The following is a 24,121-nucleotide window of genomic DNA, read 5'->3' as shown; positions in this document are numbered from 1 at the left end:
TGTAACTCGGCCATTCAGAAACATTCACTGTCTTCTTGATAAGCAACTCCAGTGTAGATTTGGCCTTGTGTTTTAGGTTATTGTCCTGCTGAAAGGTGAATTCTTCGCCCAGTATCTGTTGGGAAGCAGACTGAACCAGGTTTTCCTCTAGGATTTTGCCTGTGTTTAGCTCCATTCCATTAATTTTTTATCCTGAAAAACTCCCCATTCCTTAACGATTATAAGCACACCCATAACATGATGCAGCCACCACTATGCTTGAAAATATTGAGTGTTACTCAGTAATGTGTTGTATTGGATTTGCCCCAAACTCAACACTTTGTATTCAGGACAAAAAGTGAATTGCTTAGCCACATTTTTTTCAGTATTACTTTAGTGCCTTGTTGCAACAGGATGAATATTTTTGAATATTTGTTTCTGTACAGGCTTCCTTCTTTCCATTTTGTCAATTAGATCTTCAGTTTTCTTATATCACAGCCATTAAACTCTGTAACTGTTTTAAAGTTACCATTGGCCTCATGGTGAAATCCCTGAGCGATATCCCCTTCCTCTCTGACAGCTGAGTTAGGAAGGACACCTGTATCTTTGTAGTGACTTGGTGTATATTCAATGTCTGTTTTTTTTTAAAAACCCATTTACCAATAGCCCTTCTTTGCGAGGCACTGGAAACCTCCCTGGTCTTTGTGGTTGAATCTGTGTTTGAATTTCACTGCTTGACTGAGGGACCTTACATGTGTGGGGTACAGAGATGAGGTACTGAAAAATCATGTTAAACACTATTATTGTACACAGAGTGAGTCCATGCAACTTATTATGTGACTTGTTAAGCACATTTTTACTCCTGAACGTATTTAACCCTCTAGAGTCTAAGGCATGTCTAAACAGGGGGAGGGGGATTCTAAGCTAACATATGAAAATATTTTCAGATGGTCATACGAAGGATCATTTAGCTATTTGATTTGGAATTTTAAGACCCCTTAAGGTATTTAAAAAATGTATTACATTTTTTTTTTATGTAACATTGAATTTGGCATTACTGCTATTAGCCAATATAAACACATTGAATAACAGATTCACTACATGGAACAACAATATCAAAAGGAAGTTTGTTCTGAAGTGTCTGTCCTATGTCTGAGAGATATAAGAAAGATCAGGAAACTGTTTTAAAATGTTTTGATCCCCTTATATTAGGCACTAAACTATCTCCATGTATACAGTGCATTCGGAAAGTATTCAGACCCTTTGACTTTTTCCACATTTTGTTACGTTACAGCATTATTCTAAAATTGATTAAATAAAATCCTCATCAATACCCCATAATGACAAAGTAAAAAAAATATTTTAAAAAATACCTTATTTACATAAGTATTCAGACCCTTTGCTATGAGACTCAAAATTGAGCTCAGATGCATCCTGTTTCAATTTATCATTCTAGAGATAATTCTACAACTTGATTGGAGTCCACCTGTGGAAACATTAAATTGATTGGATATGATTTGGAATTATATATCTCTATATAAGGTCCCACAGTTGACAGTGAATGTCAGAGAAAAAACCAAGCCATGAGGTCAAAGGAATTGTCCGTAGGGCTCCGAGACAGGATTGTGTCGAGGCACAAATCTGGGGAAGGGTACCAAAACATTTCTGCATCATTGAAGGTCCCCAAGAACACAGTGCCCTCCATTATTCTTAAATGGAAGAAGTTTGGAACCACCAAGACTCTTCCTAGAGCTGGCCGCCCGGCCAAACTGAGCAATCGGGGGAGAAGGGCCTTGGCTCTGACAGAGCTCCAGAGTTCCTCTGTGAAGTTGGGAGAATCTTCCAGAAGGACAAACATCTCTGCAGCACTCCACCAATCAGGCCTTTATGGTAGAGTGGCCAGACGGAAGCCACTCCTCAGTAAAAGGCACAAGACAGCCCACTTGGAGTTTGCCAAAAGGCACCTAAAGGACTCAGACCATGAGAAACAAGATTCTCTGATCTGATGAAACCAAGATTGAACTCTTTGGCCTGAATGCCAAGCTTCACGTCTGGAGGAAACCTGGCACCATCGCTACGGTGAAGCATGGTGGTGGCAGCATCATGCTGTGGGGATGTCTTTCAGCGGCAGGGACTGGGAGACTAGTCAGGTTTGAGGGAAAGATGAATGGAGCAAAGTACAGAGTGATCCTTGGTGAAAACCTACTCCAGAGCGCTCAGGACCTTAGACCCTAAGTACACAGCCAAGACAACCGCAGGAGTGGCTTCGGGACAAGTCTCTGAATATCCTTGAGTGGCCCAGCCAGAGCCTGGACTTGAACACGATCGAACATTTCTGGAGAGACCTGAAAATAGCTGTGCAGCGACACTCCTCATCCAACCTGACAGAGCTTGAGAGGATCTGCAGAGAAGAATGGGAGAAACTCCTCAAATACAGGTGTTTAAAGCTTGTAGCGTCATACCCAAGAAGACTCAAGGCTGTAATCTCTGCCAAAGGTGTTTCAACAAAGTACTGAGTAAAGGGTCTGAATATTTATGTAAATGTAATATTTCAGTTTTATTTTATTTTATAAAATTGCAAAAAATTCTAAAAACCTGTTTTTGCTTTTTCATTATGGGGTATTGTATGTAGATTGATGAGGGAAAAAACAATTTAATCCATTATAGAATAAGGCTGTAACGTAACAAAATGTGGAAAAAGTAAAGGGGTCCGAATACTTTCCGAATGCACTGTACTTCCATAATTATTTTAAACTGGTACCGGGGACCTTCAGACGAGTCTTGTGAGGCTAGTGTGCGTCCTAGAGAAAAACAGAGAACACCATCGTGTTCGAGAGAGTCTCAGCTTTTCAACCGTTTGGACGCTACAGGCATTTTCATGAGAAGACCGATTTTCGGGATGTCTCATGGTCTGACAAACACCGCTCTAGCTCTGCCACCTTTCACAGCAGATATGGAAGGGTGATATTTTGTATTAAATTATTCCACTCTGACATTATGGGTTATTGTGTGTAGGCCAGTAAAAAATCTTAATTTAATCAATTTTAAATACAGGCTGTAACACAACAAAATATGGAAAAAGTGAAGGGGTGTGAATACTTTCTGAAGGCACTGTATGTTTCTCAGGGCTTTTTGAAGAGGCCTTCAACACATGAATATCTTGTTCGTGGGTGTACTTTGGATATCTGCTGTATGTGTTTACTTGAATAAATATAGTACTTTATTTTGCAACACAAGAATGTATTGAGGATGAACTAATGGAAATGTCAGCTTGGATTTGATTTTCTGGAATATAGTTAAAAGAAGCAACTAGGTAAATTGGCATGTCACTATAGTGTTCAAACAGTCAGTGATCTCTGACGTGACATGCTTGATGACATACTCTATTCACTAGCAGATACTAAAGATGTTATCAACATAAGGATGTTATCAACATAAATATTTAACTTATTCCTTGTCTGCTATGAACATTATATGGGGAATAATTTGCATTTTATCTAAGAAAATGCAGCCTATTTCTGAACAAAGTAGCCATTTTCATTCGCTATAGAAATGCTGAGGATATGGCTTTTGCAAGTGCCAACATCCCTCTCGAAAAAGTTGACAATCACAAAATGTGCGCGTTCTTTAATGCAGTCAAATGACCAAATCGCCCTCTAGTGGCCTCAGGGGTGGAATGTCATTAGTATTTTTCAATTAAGAAACGTTTTTTTGTTTTTTGTTGAAAATTCTGTTTCCATGTCAAACGGTTTTGTTATATTTCAGTCTTCTGTGATGTATTTAAAGTGTAATTTTGGGATGCAAGCTCGAGATTGAATACATTTTAACTCTATATCTGACATGGTAAAGGTTGTTTTTTTAAAGCCCATAACCATGTGTGTGAGGTGTATACTTTTGTTTCAAAGTAGATTTGTTTAAGACTACCAAGAAACACTCTGTGTGACCCTGATTTAGTCCACTGCAGTAAAAGGTTAACACACATGTAAAGAACTGAGGTGCAGTCTGGTCAAAAAAACTGAAAGCATCTCCATAATAACGGACGAATCCACTGACACACAAGACCAATATGTTCTTTATATTTTGTAGGAGAGCTGAGTGAAGACATTAAAGTTGTTCTGGCTGATACAGTGTATTTACAGGCAGTGAACTATTCAACAGTGTCAGAATATCATTCAGAGTACATGCACTTTTACTCATGCTTTGTGGAGCTGGAGAAGCGTATCTCTCCAAATACTGTGGTCCTAACAGAGTTGGAGAAGTTGTTGGGTTGTTATTTCTATAGCGAAAATAGGCTAGCCATTTATGTTCTGAAAATAGTATACATTTCCCCCTACATATTTTCTGATATAAAAAAGTCTAACATACCCATATGTTAAGAATGAATATGCTGTGAAATGTTTTGGTTTATTGATGTTGTCTTGTTATGTAAGGATGAGACTGTTTCACTAAATCCTCCACAACCTTCTAGGTAGAGGCATTCTTCTGAGACAGCGTAATGTTTTTTTTTTCTTCAGATGGCTGTCTATCCTGTCTTTCTGTTTATAATATAATGCTAAATTGCAGGTTTTGCAGAATATATTGTCGTCTGCAAAGAGCGTCCAAACGGGGAATTGGCGTGCTCTTTTTTCAAGCGATATTCTGATATTTATTTTTTATTTATTTTTTCTGGTTGGATTCAGTCGCTCCCATTTAACTGTCCTAATTGACCCATTTTTATAACCTTCGATGATCAGGGATTGAGTCTGTTGGAGAGGATCAGCTTGAGCAAAGTGAGGTGTATAATCACCGATCTACAAATAGTATTCCCTGCCAAATAATAGGCTTTGTGCAATTAAGATTCGTATGCTACGTCTCCCCTGGTTTAGGAGATCCCCCAACCAAACACTCACGCATAACCAGACATGAAATGATTGGAGACAGCTTGTGTAAATTAAAGAACATTTCCTAGGATTTTCTGCCTGCAGCAAACCCAGTGGATAATGCTAGAAATACCAGTCAAAGAAAAACCCCACAAAAAACAACCCAAACACCTGGCCCTAGTAATAGTAAATGAATACATATACAGGACTTATTTGTTTTTTTGTCACATATCATCCCATGGAGGAAATAAAAGCAATCAATACCCTACCCCTTTTCCCTCTCCCCATGTTCCACATTATCAACACATGTATACAAAATGTGAATAGGAAATACACTGTGGGCTGCCAAACAAATTACCCAGTGGACGTTGTGAGCATCTTTGTGGGTGCTGCCTGGTCTGTGAATACAAATTAGGATTTAAACAATGTTTGTTAGATCTACATAATCCACTGATCAAGGATAGAGAGGGAACAGAGATAATTTTTTTTCAAAAAATGAGGATGAAAAGATAATTATGACTTTGAGGCCTCGCCAGCTTTTGTTTTTTGGATGTCTAACTTGTTCTTGTTTAATCTTTTGCCTCCGCCACTTGACACCTTCTCAAACATTTTCTGCCCACTTCACAGAACTTGCGAGCACTTATTTCCAGCATTTTAATAAATGGTAAACAAAATCTAAATTAATTAATAGATTAATAGATTAATTACTCAAAGTTTGGAGTGCAAATTAAATCCTCTCAAATGACGTAGGTCAGAAAATTGCACATCACCATTTACACCTGGCACTGGCTGTACGGTAGCTTCTAAATGGTGCGATGGAAGACCCTTCAGAAAGAGGCTCATAGTGACCTCTGGGTTCGGGGGGAGTATGGGATGAAAAACGTGTGTCCAATGTACTTTCCACTACCTATCCACTACCTACCCTTTCCATTAGCTAACCACTACCACCAAGCTGATGTAAAGAACGTCATGCTGCTTGCTTAGCGAGAACCACTTCCTCCTGATTTGGCTCATAAAGCAGCTCAAACCCAGGACCTCTGCATCGCTAGGACACGTGACTGTCCTCCTGAAGCGTCTTAAAAGTCGGAGCCACGCGAAACGCTAGCTATTTCGCTGATGCATGTCTGAGGAGTACGTTTCACACATTCCCATGTGCTCCACTGATATAAATGTAAAGAGACATTTGAAAGAACCCAGTGTCTGATTCAGCCATGGTTTCCACTAACAGGAGTGGGATGAATCATCCAGAATGGCTATAAATAACGAACCATTTCCCAGCAGCAGCATCAACAGAATGGCTAGAGCTCTGTCTCTATAACCTAATGTACTGAGAATACAGACAAAAACAAGAAGGACACTGTGTCACACTAGTAAAAAGCACACTCCAGTCCCTACTCTTAATGTGGCAGAAAATCAGCCAGGAAGGTCTGCTTCAGATATGTTTGATTATGTGAAAAGCAAGAGTGCGTGAACATACAGTTCAATGGAAAGATTACTTGATGAGGAGTGTACTGCAGCTGCAATAAAGCTGTGGCAATAAGACCATTGGTACTCAGATGGAATATACAGTGGGGAGAACAAGTATTTGATACACTGCCGATTTTGCAGGTTTTCCTACTTACAAAGCATGTAGAGGTCTGTCATTTTTATCATAGGTACACTTCAACTGTGAGAGACGGAATCTAAAACAAAAATCCAGAAAATCACATTGTATGGTTTTTAAGTAATTAATTTTCATTTTATTGCATGACATAAGTATTTGATCACCTACCAACCAGTAAGAATTCCGGCTCTCACAGACCTGTGAGTTTTTCTTTAAGAAGCCCTCCTGTTCTCCACTCATTACCTGTATTAACTGCACCTGTTTGAACTCGTTACCTGTATAAAAGACACCTGTCCACACACTCAATCAAACAGTCTCCAACCTCTCCACAATGGCCAAGACCAGAGAGCTGTGTAAGGCAATCAGGGATAAAATTGTAGACCTGCACAAGGCTGGGATGGGCTACAGGACAATATGCAAGCAGCTTGGTGAGAAGGCAACAACTGTTGGCGCAATTATTAGAAAATGGAAGAAGTTCAAGATGACGGTCAATCACCCTCGGTCTGGGGCTCCACGCAAGATCTCACCTTGTGGGGCATCAATGATCATGAGGAAGGTGAGGGATCAGCCCAGAACTACACGGCAGGATCTGTTCAATGACCTGAAGAGAGCTGGGACCACAGTCTCAAAGAAAACCATTAGAAAACACACTACACCGTCATGGATTAAAATCCTGCAGCGCACGCAAGGTCCCCCTGCTCAAGCCAGCGCATGTCCAGGCCCGTCTGAAGTTTGCCAATGACCATTTGGATGATCCAGAGGAGGAATGGGAGAAGGTCATGTGGTCTGATGAGACAAAAAAATAGCTTTTTGGTCTAAACTCCACTCGCCGTGTTTGGAGGAAGTAGAAGGATGAGTACAACCTCAAGAACACACTCCCAACCATGAAGCATGGAGGTGGAAACATCATTCTTTGGGGATGCTTTTCTGCAAAGGGGACAGGACGACAGCACCGTATTGAGGGGAGGATGGAGGGGGCCATGTATCGCGAGATCTTGGCCAACAACCTCCTTCCCGCAGTAAGAGCATTGAAGATGGGTCGTGGCTGGGTCTTCCAGCATGACAACGACCCAAAACACACAGCCAGGGCAACTAAGGAGTGATCTCAGTAAGAAGCATCTCAAGGTCCTGGAATGGCCTAGCCAGTCTCCAGACCTGAACCCAATAGAAAATCTTTGGAGGGAGCTGAAAGTCCGTATTGCCCAGCGACAGCCCCGAAACCTGAAGGATCTGGAGAAGGTCTGTATGGAGGAGTGGGCCAAAATCCCTTCTGCAGTGTGTGCAAACCTGGTCAAGACCTACAGGAAACGTATGATCTCTGTAATTGCAAACAAAGGTTTCTGTACCAAATATTAAGTTCTGCTTTTCTGATGTATCAAATACTTATGTCATGCAATAAAATGCAAATTAATTACTTAAAAATCATTCAATGTGATTTTCTGGATTTTTGTTTTAAATTCCGTCTCTCACAGTTGAAGTGTACCTATGATAAACATTACAGACCTCTATATGCTTTGTAAGTAGGAAAACCTGCAAAATCGGCAGTGTATCAAATACTTGTTCTCCCCACTGTATATATATATATATATATATATATATATATACAGTGAGGGAAAAAAGTATTTGATCCCCTGCTGATTTTGTACGTTTGCCCACTGACAAAGAAATGATCAGTCTATAATTTTAATGGTAGGTTTATTTGAACAGTGAGAGACAGAAAAACAACAAAAAAATCCAGAAAAACACATGTAAAAATTGTTATGAATTGATTTGCATTTTAATGAGGGAAATAAGTATTTGACCCCTCTGCAAAACATGACTCAGTACTTGGTGGCAAAACCCTTGTTGGCAATCACAGAGGTCAGACGTTTTTTGTCCTTGGCCACCAGGTTTGCACACATCTCAGGAGGGATTTTGTCCCACTCCTCTTTGCAGATCTTCTCCAAGTCATTAAGGTTTCGAGGCTGACGTTTGGCAACTCGAATCTTCAGCTCCCTCCACAGATTTTCTATGGGATTAAGGTCTGGAGACTGGCTAGGCCACTCCAGGACCTTAATGTGCTTCTTCTTGAGCCACCCCTTTGTTGCCTTGGCCGTATGTTTTGGGTCATTGTCATGCTGGAATACCCATCCACGACCCATTTTCAATGCCCTGGCTGAGGGAACAAGGTTCTCACCCACGGTACATGGCCCCGTCCATCGTCCCTTTGATGCGGTGAAGTTGTCCTGTCCCCTTAGCAGAAAAACACCCGCAAAGCATAATGTTTTCACCTCCATGTTTGACGGTGGGGATGGTGTTCTTGGGGTCATAGGCAGCATTCCTCCTCCTCCAAACACGCCGAGTTGAGTTGATGCCAAAGAGCTCGATTTTGGTCTCATCTGAACACAACACTTTCACCCAGTTCTCCTCTGAATCATTCAGATGGTCATTGGCAAACTTCAGACGGGCCTGTATATGTGCTTTCTTGAGCAGGGGGACCTTGCGGGCACTGCAGGATTTCAGTCCTTCACGGCGTAGTGTGTTACCAATTGTTTTCTTGGTGACTATGGTCCCAGCTGCCTTGAGATCATTGACAAGATCCTCCTGTGTAGTTCTGTGCTGATTCCTCACCGTTCTCATGATCATTGCAACTCCACGAGGTGAGATCTTGCATGGAGCCCCAGGCCGAGGGAGATAGATAGTTATTTTGTGTTTCTTCCATTTGCGAATAATCGCACCAACTGTTGTCACCTTCTCACCAAGCTGTTTGGCGATGGTCTTGTAGCCCATTCCAGCCTTGTGTAGGTCTATAATCTTGTCCCTGACATCCTTGGAGAGCTCTTTGGTCTTGGCCATGGTGGAGAGTTTGGAATCTGATTGATTGATTGCTTCTGTGGACAGGTGTCTTTTATACAGGTAACAAGCTGAGATTAGGAACACTCCCTTTAAGAGTGTGCTCCTAGTCTCAGCTCATTACCTGTATAAAAGACACCTAGGAGCCAGAAATCTTTCTGATTGAGAGGGGGTCAAATACTTATTTCCCTCATTAAAATGCAAATCAATTTATAACATTTTTGACATGCGTTTTTCTGGATTTTTTTGTTGTTATTCTGTCTCTCACTGTTCAAATAAACCTACCATTAAAATTATAGACTGATCATTTCTTTGTCAGTGGGCAAACATGCAAAATCAGCAGGGGATCAAATACTTTTTTCCCTCACTGTATATATATATATATATATATATATATACACAGTGGGGAAAAAAAGTATTTAGTCAGTCACCAATTGTGCAAGTTCTCCCACTTAAAAATATGAGAGAGGCCTGTAATTTTCATCATAGGTACACGTCAACTATGACAGACAAAATGAGAAAAAAAAATCCAGAAAATCACATTGTAGGATTTTTAATGAATTTATTTGCAAATTATGGTGGAAAATAAGTATTTGGTCAATAACAAAAGTTTCTCAATACTTTGTTATATACCCTTTGTTGGCAATGACACAGGTCAAACGTTTTCTGTAAGTCTTCACAAGGTTTTCACACACTGTTGCTGGTATTTTGGCCCATTCCTCCATGCAGATCTCCTCTAGAGCAGTGATGTTTTAGGGCTGTCGCTGGGCAACACAGACTTTCAACTCCCTCCAAAGATTTTCTATGGGGTTGAGATCTGGAGACTGGCTAGGCCACTCCAGGACCTTGAAATGCTTCTTACGAAGCCACTCCTTCGTTGCCCGGGCTCATGCTTTGGGATCATTGTCATGTTGAAAGACCCAGCCACGTTTCATCTTCAATGCCCTTGCTGATGGAAGGAGGTTTTCACTCAAAATCTCACGATACATGGCCCCATTAATTCTTTCCTTTACACGGATCAGTCGTCCTGGTCCCTTTGCAGAAAAACAGCCCCAAAGCATGATGTTTCCACCCCCATGCTTCACAGTAGGTATGGTGTTCTTTGGATGCAACTCAGCATTCTTTGTCCTCCAAACACGACGAGTTGAGTTTTTACCAAAAAGTTATATTTTGGTTTCATCTGACCATATGACATTCTCCCAATCCTCTTCTGGATCATCCAAATGCACTCTAGCAAACTTCAGACGGGCCTGGACATGTACTGGCTTAAGCAGGGGGACACGTCTAGCACTGCAGGATTTGAGTCCCTGGCGGCGTAGTGTGTTACTGATGGTAGGCTTTGTTACTTTGGTCCCAGCTCTCTGCAGGTCATTCACTAGGTCCCCCCATGTGGTTCTGGGATTTTTGCTCACCGTTCTTGTGATCATTTTGACCCCACGGGGTGAGATCTTGCGTGGAGCCCCAGATAATAATAATAATAATAATAATAATAATCGAGGGAGATTATCAGTAGTCTTGTATGTCTTCCATTTCCTAATAATTGCTCCCACAGTTGATTTCTTCAAACCAAGCTGCTTACCTATTGCAGATTCAGTCTTCCCAGCCTGGTGCAGGTCTACAATTTTGTTTCTGGTGTCCTTTGACAGCTCTTTGGTCTTGGCCATAGTGGAGTTTGGAGTGTGACTGTTTGAGGTTGTGGACAGGTGTCTTTTATACTGGTAACAAGTTCAAACAGGTGCCATTAATACAGGTAACGAGTGGAGGACAGAGGAGCCTCTTAAAGAAGAAGTTACAGGTCTGTGAGAGCCAGAAATCTTGCTTGTTTGTAGGTGACCAAATACTTATTTTCCACCATAATTTGCAAATAAATTCATTAAAAATCATACAATGTGATTTTCTGGATTTTCTTTTCTCAATTTGTCTGTCATAGTTGACGTGTACCTATGATGAAAATTACAGGTCTCTCTCATCTTTTTAAGTGGGAGAACTTGCACAATTGGTGGCTGACTAAATACTTTTTTCCCCCACTGTATATATATACACACTGTATAGAAATATAAACGCAACATGTAAAGTGTTGGTCCCATGTTTCATGAGCTGAAATTTCCTTTGCCAAAATAATCCATCCAACCTTACAGGTGTGGCATATCAAGAAGCTGATTAAAGAGCATGATCATTACACAGGTGCACCTTGTGCTGGGGCAATAAAAGCCCACTCTAAAATGTGCAGTTTTGTCAGACAACACAATTCCACAGATGTCTCAAGTTTTGACGGAGCATGCAATTGGCATGCTGACTGCAGGAATGTCCAGCAGAGCTTATGCCAGATAATTGAATGTTCATTTCTCTACCATAAGCCTCTAACATCGTTTTAGAGAATTTGGCAGTATGTCCAACCGGCCTCAAAACCGCAGAACACATGTATGGCGTCGTGTGAGCGAGCGGTTTGCTGATGTCAACGTTGTGAACAGAGTGCCCCATGGTGGCGGTGGGGTTATGGAATGCTCAGGCATAAGCTAAGGATAACGAACACAATTGCATTTTATCGATGGCAATTTGAATGCACAGAGATACCGTGACGAGATCCTGAGGCCCATTGTCGTGCCATTCATCTGCCGCCATCGCCTCATGTTTCAGCATGATAATGATCGGCCCCATGTCGCAAGGATCTGTACACAATTTCTGGAAGCTGAAAATGTCCCAGTTCTTCCATTGCCAGCATACTCACCAGACATGTCACCCATTTGGGATGCGCTGGATCAACGTGTATGACAGCGTATTCCATTTCCCGCCAATATACAGCAACTTCATACAGCCATTGAAGAGGAGTGGGACAACATTCCAAAGACCGCAATCAACAGCCTGATCAACTCTATACAAAGGCGATGTATAGAGGCAAATGGTGGTCACACCAGATACTGACTGGTTTTCTGATCCACGCTCCTACTTTTTTTTAAGGTATCTGTGACCAACAGATGCATATCTGTATTACCAGTCATGTGAAATCCATAGATTAGGGCCTAATTTATTTATTTCAATTGACCGATTTCCTTATATGAACTGTAACTCAATAAAAAAAAAAAAGTTAATATTTTTGTTCAGTATATATATAAAGTAACAGTCAAAAGTTTGGATACACCAACTCATTCAAGGGTTTTTCTTTATTTTTACTATTGTCTACATTGTACAATAATAGTGAATACATCAAAACTATGAAATAAAACATATGGAATCATGTAGTAACAAAGAAAGTGTTAAATAAATCAAAATATATTTTATATTTGAGATCCTTCAAATAGCCACCGATTGCCTTGATGACAGCTTTGCACACTCTTGGTATTCTCTCAACCAGCTTCATGAGGTAGTCACCTGGAATGCATTTCAATTAACAGGTGTGCCTTCTTAAAAGTTAATTTGTGGAATTCCTTTCCTTCTTAATGCATTTGAGCCAATCAGTTGTGTTGTGAAAAGGTAGGGGGGGTATTCAGAAGATAGCCCTATTTGGTAAAAGACCAAGTCCATATTATGGCAAGAACAGCTCAAATAAGCAAAGCGAAACGGCAGTCCATCATTACTTTAAGACATGAAGGTTAGTCAAAACGGAACTTTTCAATAACTTTGAAAGTTCCTTCTAGTGCAGATGCAAAAACCATCAAGCGCTGGCTCTCATGAGGACCACCACAGGAATGGAAGACCCAGAGTTACCTCCGCTGCAGAGGATAAGTTCATTAGAGTTACCAGCCTCAGAAATTGCAGCCCAAATAAATGCTTCACAGAGTTCAAGTCACAGACACATCTCAACATCAACTGTTCAGAGGGGACTGTGTGAATCAGGCCTTCAAGGTCGAATTGCTGCAAAGAAACCACTACTAAAGGACACCAATAAGAAGAAGAGACCTGCTTGGGCCAAGAAACACGAGCAATGGACATTAGACCGGTGGAAATCTGTCCTTTGGTCTGGAGTCCAAATGTGAGATTTTTGGATCCAACCGCTGTGTCTTTGTGAGACGCGGTGTGGATGAACGGATGATCTCCACATGTGTAGTTCCCACCGTAAAGCATGGAGGAGGAGGTGTTATGGTGTGGGGGTGTGGGGGTGCTTTGCTGGTGACACTGTCTGTGATTTATTTAGAATTCAAGGCACACTTAACCAGCATGGCTACCCCCGCATTCTGCAGCGATACGCCATCCCATCTGGTTTGGGCTTATTGGGACTATCATTTGTTTTTCAACAGGACAATGACCCAACACACCTCCAGGCTGTGTAAGGGCTATTTTGCCAAGAAGGAGAGTGATGGAGTGCTGCATCAGATGACCTGGCCTCCACTATCCCCTGACCTCAACCCAATTGAGATGGTTTGGGATGAGTCGGACGGCAGAGTGAAGACTCCTTCAAGACTGTTGGAAAAGCATTCCAGGTATAGGTGGTTGAGAGAATGCCAAGAGTGTGCAAAATATATTTTGATTTGTTTAACACTTTTTTGGTAACTAGATGATTCCATATGTGTTATATCATAGTTTTGATTATTCTACAAAGTAGAAAATAGTAAAAATAAAGAAAAACCCTTGAATGAGTAGGTGTGTCCAAACTTTTGACTGGTACTGTACATATTTTTCAAGCTGACGTGACAAACATAATACTGTAATCCTAGTAGCCTATATGGTATCTGCTGTGAGAATAAGCAGGGGGATTGGAGGAGCCATGCTAAGAAAAGCTTGTTTACTTAGTAATCTCACTGCAACCCCCCTCCATGTCTCCGATCACTACTTTGTTTCCTTTTCTCTCCCCCTCTCCTCCAAACCTAACCCCTCAACCCCTACCCAGATGCGCCATCGCAATCTTCGCTCTCTCTCTCTCCCATTACTCTCTCCTCTTCTATCCCATCATCCCTTCTGCTAAATCCTTCTCCCGCCTGTCTCCTGATTCTGCCTCTTTGACCCTACTCTCCTTCCTTTTCGCATCCTTTGACTCTCACTGTCCCCTATCCTCCCGGCTGGCTCGAACCTCCCCTCCCGCTCCGTGGCTGAGTGACTCACTGCGTGCCAGATTCCTCCATCGGGTCAGATACCCACAGTTCCCCGCAGGTGACCTAAAGAAAATCAGCTGGCGGGTGGAATGAAAACATTCTTTCAACTGGCGGGTCGGCTCACAGTTCAGAACAATTATATTGCGGGTCGGAAACATTTTAAATCAAAACAATATTTTTTTACAAACCCAGGAGCTTGTTGGGTTGTGAATTCCATTCTGTGAGCGGTGAGGCAGACATATAGGCTACCAGCCACTTACGTGGTGAGAGAGTGTGGAGCAGGGAACTGTCAACATTATTTGTGTGGTGCTGAAACATTTTAATTTGTCCATGTGAGAATACATTGCCATGTTTACTTTCTCTGGCTAGCCTAGCTCACGCAAAAATGGCTACCGTAACCTTAGAAATAAAAAGAAAGGTTAAGATGGGGGAATACAGCATCGTGGAAACAGGTGCTGCGCGAGTGAAATCCCCGGTTTGTAAGGATTTTGGAGTCATTGTGGACAAGAACAAAAACTCGGTAGATGGATAGCCTACACAGCATGCAAAAAGTGCAAGCAGGTATTTGTTTAGGATAATTCTGTTAATTATCAGTTAATTATTACATTAATGTAATTTATATTTTATTTTTTTACTATACGCAGGACATATATAGTTTAAATTGGCTGGTAAAAGCTTGAGTAGGGCCTATTAGCCTACTAAATAAATGTATTTTTGCAGCCTATATTCGATTCTAGGAATTGTTCATTTAAGTTTCAATTAAACTATTTGATTATCTAAACAATATTGATTGTAAAGGTCTTGTTTTGTAATGTTAGCTACATGTATAGGTTTTCATTAGGTAAGAAGGTTAATAAGAAAGCAATTTTTTCCAAAGCGATTTGAGTTGTCAGTGTGCTGCATCACATTGTGGAAAAAAAGAAGATATCGTTCTTAATTCATAGCATGGTTTTGTTTATCCAAATGTTGAATAGAAATGCAGACAAATTAATGCAGGGAAGGGGAATAATAGCCCACAACTGGAGTCATTTAAAAACAATTCAATAAATATATGTTATTTGGCGGGTAACGGATTGGCTCTTGGAACAATTCTATGCGGTTGGGTTGCGGAGAAAGATCTGTCCTGATGTCGGGTATTGGGTGGGGCTCGGAATTGATGTGGCCGGCGTGAGGCGGCTCCCAAAAACGGACCCATGCAGGATTCTACTGCGTGCTCACAGAACAGGGCTGTGGTCAGTTGAATGAAAATGGAGGAAAACTAAACTTCCGGAGGACCTATTATCCTTTCACTCCCTCCTCTCTATCTTCTCTTCCTCGGTATCTGCTGCTAAATCCACTTTCTATCGCTCTAAATTTCAAGCCTCTGCCTCCAACCCTGGGAAACTATTTTCCACCTTCTCCTCCCTCCTTAATCCACCTCTTCCCCCTCCCTCCTCCCTCTTTGCAGTCGACTTTGTCAACCACTTTGAAAAAAAGGTTGACAACATCCACTTCTCTTTCACTGAGTCCACTGGTCCCACTCACACAGAACTACCCTACGCCTTAACCTCTTTCTCCCCTCTCTCTCCAGATGAAATCCTGCGACTAGTGATGTCCAGCCACCCGACAACCTGCCCACTCGACCCCATCCCCTCCTCCCTTCTTCTCTTCTGGCACCTCTGGTCTCTTGACCATCCCACTTCTAGGGGTGGTCAGCTCCCACTCAGCCCAGTCAAAGCTCTTCTCTGTCCTGGCACCCCAATGGTGGAACGAGCTTCCCCCTGATGCTAGGACAGGAGAGTCCCTGCCCATCTTCTGAAAACATCTGAAACCTTACCTCTTCATAGAGTATCTTAAAGAAGACTTCTCAGACTTACCCCCCCCCCCCCCCAAAAAAAAAAAAAAAACCTTGCATTCGTCTTTTCCTATTGGCACAGACTTTGATAATGTCTTTATTGAGGATAGATGTACTTACAATGACTGTGATGTATGTGGTTGTCTCACCTAGCTATCTTAAGATGAATGCACTAACTGTAAGGTGCTCTGGATAAGAGCCTCTGCTAAATGACTCAAATGTAACTGTAAAATATAAAAGCACTGACAGGTGAGTAGGCTGGGCGACCTTCCTGCAATCCCCTCCCTCCTCCAGCCTTGAAACACACCATTTGCACAACATCAGCATAATCAAATACAATCATACGTCAAAGCCACAGTGCCTGAGCAAATACGCATCGTGCCGGGATAAGCGGTGGATAACATCTGCAGATCCGAAGGCCAACAGAGAGGGGATGGTAATCTTTAAAGATCCAACATCATGCCTCCATGTGTGAGGTCCAGGTACATATACATGTGTCTGTGTGTGTCTGTGAGCAGGGTGGCAATGTAGGCATATGATTATTCAACATGGATTCTACTGGACGATGCCATGATGTATGTCTGGCATTTCAAACAGTTGGCACATACCAGCGTAGCGAAATATCACCTTCAATTTACATTTTAGTCATTTTAGCAGACGCTCTTATCCAGAGCGACTTACAGTTAGTGAGTGCATACATTTTTCATACAGAAGGAAGACGCTGTGTTAGATACTATCGAATGGTGCAATCATGCATTAGACATGTCAAGTAATTTTCAGTAAACATTTTGTGGATGACACTGTGGAGATTTGTACAATATGTTCTGGAGCCCATGTTCCTACAGGTTGGCAATATAATACTGCATGGTCGAGTTGTGACATTAAAAGAATAATCCTGTTCATCCTGAGTGTCCTATTTCATATAAATCTATTGAAAATTCAACAGGATCTTTTGCACTATTCAACATATCTCATATGGTTGTGTAACAATCTGTTATGAAGCTTCAAGAACATCTAATGTATTACAGTGCATCACAGGAGGTTGGTGGCACCTTAATTGGGGAGGACGGGCTCGTGGTAATGGCTGGAATGGAATTAGTGGAATGGTATCAAATACATCAAACACATGGTTTGATGCCATTCCATTTGCTGCGTTCCAGCCATTATTATGAGCCGTCCTCCCCTCAGCAGCCTCTACTGCAGTGCATACTACCTTGACCACTCACAAAACTTGACCCCCTATAAACCACAGACTGACAACACTGTTGTGAAAACCTCATTCTATTCTACTGCAGACAATAAAAGACACTGAACTTCTGGATGGTCTTTCTAGTCCCCTTGTGATGACAGAACATTAGACAGTCCCACAGTGGGGTGAGCCAAAGTTGTCATTCATGACTTGATCACCCGGGTTAACAATACCTTGACACTTTTATGCAGGAGGGGATGAAATGGAGTGGCAAGGAGTGACCTACCTTACGGTGGTGTCCATGCGGGAGACGGTGAGGTAGGCTGCCAGGTTGGCTGTGTAGGAGGAACATACGATGAGGGTGAAGAGCCACCAGCTGCCCATGACGATCCTCAGGGCCACAGAGCTCACCACGCTGTCCCCTCCTATAGAGGGGGAGAAAGGACATGTCACCATCCAGGCTGGGTAGAAAATAGAGCAACTACAGTTATCAATGGGTTGAGGATGAACAAGTAGTTGTTAAAGTGGGTGGATGTATATCAGAGGAGGCTGGTGGGAGGAGCTATAGGAGGACAGGCTCATTGTAATGGCTGGAATGGAATCAATGGAACGGTATCAAACACATCAAACATATGGAAACCACGTTTGACTCCGTTCCATTCATTCCATTCCATTTATTCCATTCCAGACATTACAATGAGCCGGTCCTCCTATAGCACCTCCCACCAGCCTCCACTGATATATATAGAAAATGTTGTAACGAAAAGGGTTAATAAGGATCATTGAAGGGCTGAAGTCTGTTCACCGTCCCATAACACAATTGGTTGACAATATACTGTACTAATAAAACGTATCCAGATTAGAGTGATCAACTTCAAAGGATCCATAACTTTCAATGAAAAATGTGTTATGACAGACCATTGTTTTCCCATACAGTAAAAAGTGTCCACTTGAAATAGTGGGCAGTTGCGAAGAATCAACAGGACAGAGGCTCCCCATGTTTAATCCTTGGCTGTTAGGCTTAAAATGGTTCAACATGCTCTCTGGCAGGAGATAATTATAGATGCAGCTGAGGGTTCAACAGGACTTGCTGACACACTCATTTATTTCCCTTTGCCAGTCTTGGATCCCAACCAACATATCCTTTTCTTCATTCAAAGGCACCTTTACTGTGCTCTTGTGAGCTTAAGAAGCTGGTAATGCAATCACTATGTTATATGGACTGCACATGTGTGCATGGGATTTGTATGAGACAGTAACATAGGTGCAGAAACAGCTGTGTGGCCTTTTCCACTTCATGTGCAACTTTATGGATGGTATTGTAATGCATAGGATCACTTTCATTACCTAAATCGGCTTAATGTTCATCCAAGCATTAGAAAGTACGAACATCTTATCATAAATAATTTGTTAATAGTCACCAGATATTTTAATGAATCATGCATTTTTAAATGTAATCTAACACCTTCCAGCACATGAAAATTGTATGTTTCCCATTAAATATTTGATACATGCAAATTATACATTTGTTTTCTACTGTAAAATGGCCTAGGTTGCTTTAAATAAAAGCTAAATGAGTATATAGGAGAGTTGATAGTCCTTCTGTACCTTGCTGTACAAATGCTCCATAGACTATCCAGATAGCACTGTGTAGGGAGTTGGACGCCTGGTTGGCGGGCTGCTGGTGTGGCACTGGAGGATTCTGGGTCCTCAGTGACTGCATCCTGCTTAGCAGGAAGATGAGAACTCCCACCACGGGGATGGCTGCAGCAATACACCCCCACACGGCCAGGTCGAACGGAGCGAACAGCGAGAAGATGTTGATCTTCTCCTCCGGTTTCCTCAGCAGGATGCCAACAGAGTAGTCCATGTAGCGCTTACTGAAGTCCACCACGCTTTCCCGCTCCGGAGTGATGGTAATGGCAGACACGGCCAGGTCAGCTCTCTATGGGGACAGACAGAGAATAAGTATAGCAAACGTCCCCCGGTCAGTCAGGGATGAGTGGGGACTGAAACCAAGTGGAAACTGTGTTGGTTTGAGCCGTAATGGTCTCAAATGACATTCTCTTCCTGGGGGTAATATGGCAGGTTGGCAGGTTTCACGGGCCATACAGAAAAGCTCACCTTGTTTATGAGCTCGCCGATCATTCCATTCCAGGAGCCGTTGGGCTGCTGCGAGCCGTACTTGCTGTCCACCACCTGGTAGATCTCGTACTTGAAGCCCAGGATCTTAGCCAAGGCGTCGAGCACGTCGATGGAGAATCCTTTGTACCGCTTAGGCTGACCAAGGATGTTCTCAGCAACCATGACAAATGGATCCTCCTACAAAAATCAAACACAATATCACATCGGAATGCTCACAACATGAATTCAGGTGCATGTGCTGAGTCAATGGTTATGTTTTAAGCAGCAGTGTTCCACACATTGTTTTCATACAGAACACCATGGATACCGTTTCCAATTCACAGCACATGGAAGGTAACAGTGTCAACAAGATATTCCTTACCAGTAGTGTTACTACTTTGACCGTCACTCCTTGCATGCCGTTCTCAATGCGACTCTCCTTCAGGCTTCCATTTAGCCCATGGACTGAGTCCCACGTAGCCAGCTAAAAGAGAGAGAGAAAGAGAGAGAGAAGAGAGAGAGAGAGAGAAAGAGAGAGAGAGAGAGAGAGAGAGAGAAGAGTGAGAGAAAAGAGAGAGAAAAGAGAGAAAGAGATAGAGTGAGACTTATATGTGTTCATAAAAGAGTTTAACCATGTTTTTCGCAAAAAAAGAGACCAATCTCCTCATGACCTAATTCTATCTTTCAGGCTGCCAATCACACAGAATTAACCCCCCAAAATCTCCACCAGACACCTTTTGATATTACCAAAGAAAAGCTGATATTTAAGGCCTCCTAAAGAGGATTTAAAAAATAGTAATTAATTTAGGAACTCATTCACATGTTTTGTGAAGGTGATAGATGGAAAGGAAAAATACGGTCCCCTAGGTAACAACTGACTGAGGCAGTGCTGATGCACAGAGGTATAGTTCAACGTTAAAGAAGAAACATATTTCTCTCTCTTGATCTCTTCAAACGCTATAGTGTGTGTCTGTGTGTTTGTGTGTGTCATGCAACCATGTTTGATCCTGGTGAGAAATCTGAAATCTGCTTTGTACAGAGACACGCTGATTCATTGATTACTTGATATGACATTTGTGTTCTCTGACAGCATGGCCAGATGGACAACCAGGGAGCATTGGGCTCACTGGTCAAGCCATTCTGGCAGTTAAAACTGTACAGACCAAGTCTATATGTGTGTCATGGATACCAGATACTCCTATCATGGATTACCTACAGTATAAAGAGGACTATTCACAGGCTGTGTGTGTGTGTGTTTGTGTGTCTGTGTGTGTGTGTGTCTGTGTGTTTGTGTGTGTGTGAGTGTGTGTGTGTTTGTGTTTGTGTGCGTGCATGTGTGTGACCCATCACCACCACAGCAATAACGGTTGATTAAACTCATATCATTTCACACACTTATTAAAAATCAATAAACAGAATCCAGTCCAATTAAAACAGGTCACTTTCATTTTAAAGAATGCTAATAAATTACCTGGTTTGGAAGATTAACCCCCAGATTAATTTACTCCGGCCAACAGTGTGAAGTTAATAACCAACGTAATCTTCAGCCTAATGTCATAATTACGCTATTAAACGTACCATGTAAGATAATTGTTATTTTACAGCACTCCCAAGCATAGAGGCATGCAGTATACAAACACAAACAAGCATAGGGAGATATACAAACACACAAACACTCACTACAGATGTACAATCTTAATTTGATCACCCTGTTGCAGGATAACTTAAAGGAAATGTAAACTTGTAATGTATTTTAAGTTTAAAAAGGCTTCTGAAGTTTGTAATTTCCACTTTGAAATGTCATACTTGATTTTCCCTTATGAAAAATTTATCAAGCCCTACAAAAAACTGTTAATTAATTATAGTCCACATAATAATTAAAATGTCCTGTTGTTGCTGGATTATTTTCCTGCTGTAGCAAACTGGCTCAAATTACGATCCTACATCGGTACACATGCCATCACTCTAAAGATGTTTACTGAACTATGTTACAGCACAATATCAATTCCCATCAATATCAACAGTCAGTGAAAACATCACCGTGTGTATCATCATCATGGTAACCATTTTACATGTAAAGGGTACCGTGATTTCCTTCTACACTTACCGTATGTAATCCTTTTCAGCAGGATGAGGATGTGGCTGAGCTAGCCCCACAGGCCCATAAAGAAAGGCTAACTGGGAAAAACATGGCTACCCTATGAGCAGCCTGAGGCCAGAGAGAAGACCATTCTTCTGAAACAGCTATTCTCAGCTGTCCTCTTGGTGATCTCTAAATCGTTTGGGATTTCTTCATCATGTACATTAGGGCCTATAGCACTATGGAATTGTTAAGACCATATTTGTATGTTTGAGCTCTCCTCTCGGAAGTGGACAATACTAATGAAACTGCCTGTAACTATGATGATGATTATTTTATTTATTTAATTAATTGAATCAATTAACCCTCCAAGCCAGAGGCACAGGGAAAATGATACACTTTCAATTAAATCAGCTGCCCTTTAAAGTGTATCACATTTTCAGTGATTCACTTTAAAATGTGTTATTGGTGTCAAGTCGAATTTATTCTGTCATGCATGTCCCGCAGTCACATTACAAGCTGCAACTTATTAATCGAAGGAAGTGAGTTTTCTTGAAGGAAAAATACATGGATCTCAGTAGACCGAAACAGCTAAAAATGCCTGTGGAAAGCAGGGTCCTGAACCCTAGAGAAATCAGCAGCTCTGTAGCCTACTGCTTTAAACCCATGACAGTCTCACGTTATAAAGTCAATATCTATTCCAACCCCAGTGTCAAGGTCAGGCCTCAACAACAAAGAAGTCCTCTGTCACGTTCGTTCATGAACGGGTCAGACCAAGGCGCAGCGTGATATGCATACATGTTTATTTGACTTATAAACACAACGACAAAACAAGAAACGAAACATGAAGTCCAAGGTACACAAACAACATACCTAACACAGAACAAGATCCCACAACCCACTAGTGCCAATAGGCTGCCTAAGTATGGTCCCCAATCAGAGACAACGAGCGACAGCTGCCTCTGATTGGGAACCACACCGGCCAACATAGAAATACCCATACAAGAACCTATAACATAGAACAACACAACATAGAAAATCACACCCTGACACAACAAATAAGAGTCCCCAGCGTCAGGGCGTGACATCCTCATAATAGAGGTGGTAAGGAAACAGCATAAATCATCAAACCAGAGCGGATGGATCACTTGTCAATGGAGTTTTATATATGGCTATTATAATCTTTATAATCTTTATAATCTTTATCGACCCGGGTACATGTCAATCTGCACATGAATGGCCGCTTCTGTTTTTTGCCTTGGATGGGAACTCTACTGTGGCCCTGTGATGTCGTGTCAAACTCTAGGGTTTTAACAGCTGTTTGAACAGAAATCATGATGAACTCTGTGCACATAGAATCTCAGAAATATGCAAAGGCAGGAATATAATTTCATTATGTCCCTTATGTTTTAAGAGGAAAGTCAGTTCCGCTAGCTTTTCGAGTACCAATTGTCATCACTAGCCCCTAGCATTGTACTGCACACCACTGACACTCAGTTGGGCCATGATAGTACTATTTCCTGTTCTACTTGAAGACCCAAATCCTACTTTAGTATGGTAGTGCACTTTCTATTTTTTTAAAGGAGTGGGGAAGTCCCACTCCTCACAAATGTTTCATTTTATTGGATAAGACCGAGGTTGAGGGGAACAATAGAGGAGAGAGTGTTCTGAAATAGCAGTGGGCCGGATTCAAACTCATGCTCCAGCTGTGATCCGGAGGCAGTGGCTTAGACCACTTAGACCACTAGACCACCCTAGGCCACAGGGAAAGCTCTTTCTGAGCAGCAGTCAGGCCAGACAAATCTGTGTCTGTACAGCATCCTGTCCTCAAGGTGGATGGATCAATGGTGGGTCAACGCGTCGCCAGTCATGCGCTTCCATGCATCCCTTTGTAAAAATGTCAGGCCTCTCAGTCAACTGTGGCGTTGCTTTGAGTGGGTGGGGGAGCTAAATGCCACCGCTTGACACCTGCGGTGTCCATCCCCAATACATATCCTTTCACAGAGATGATCTAAAAACTGCTCGAGGCTGAGAGGGTACAGGTGTGACTATCTGTCAGGACAGCTGTACTGCATGTCAATGTATTACACTCATGCCTGCTGGCAAATGTTTCACGGTTGATCAAAATGACATTGAGGTTTTGATGGATTACTGCTATGACAGAGAAGGTAGTCATTTAATAAAATGATAGGGGGAATTAGGAATATATTTATAATTCTTTGAAGAAAGAAAATCACTAAATGTTTTATTAATAGTTAATAGAAATAGACAGGCTATGTCAGTGTTGGTTATATCATGTTCGTTTACAAGTAACCTGTAGTGAATGATTAAATGCCTCCCTTAGTCATATGGCGGCGCTGTTAAAGTTAGCATCATCAGGTACAATGTAGCTCAAGCCTTCTCTAACAATACAGCAGGAAATCAGTCAGTGTGCCTTAATTTCGAGCTATAGAACGCATGGAGCTTGAAGAGCAACATCAACTCTGCTCTCCACATCCTCAGAAAGCACCCAGTTACTAAAAATAAAAATATACTGTTGATGAAATTCTTGGTGAATCCTCTCCTGTGTATTTCATTACAAGACTGTCTGCCTC

The 24,121-nt window shown here is 41.8% G+C and overlaps 1 protein-coding gene across 1 annotated transcript in view; it reads right to left on the bottom strand.

Annotated features, from left to right (window-relative positions):
• LOC311134200 (glutamate receptor ionotropic, delta-1-like) overlaps positions 1-24,121 on the bottom strand; it is a gene marked incomplete at both ends in the record, with an annotated part of 180,165 nt that overhangs the window by 20,974 nt on the left and 135,070 nt on the right. The window contains 4 exons of the mRNA XM_084167811.1: positions 17,610-17,748; positions 18,932-19,268; positions 19,448-19,645; positions 19,830-19,931. Of these exons, the coding sequence (XP_084023937.1) occupies positions 17,610-17,748; positions 18,932-19,268; positions 19,448-19,645; positions 19,830-19,931 (776 nt within the window). The remainder of the gene's footprint in view (positions 1-17,609; positions 17,749-18,931; positions 19,269-19,447; positions 19,646-19,829; positions 19,932-24,121) is intronic.

This window comes from Coregonus lavaretus, assembly GCF_964263955.1.
Source record: "Coregonus lavaretus genome assembly, chromosome: 1".
Taxonomy (NCBI): Eukaryota; Metazoa; Chordata; class Actinopteri; order Salmoniformes; family Salmonidae; genus Coregonus; species Coregonus lavaretus.
This window is presented reverse-complemented; position numbering and strand designations above follow the sequence as displayed.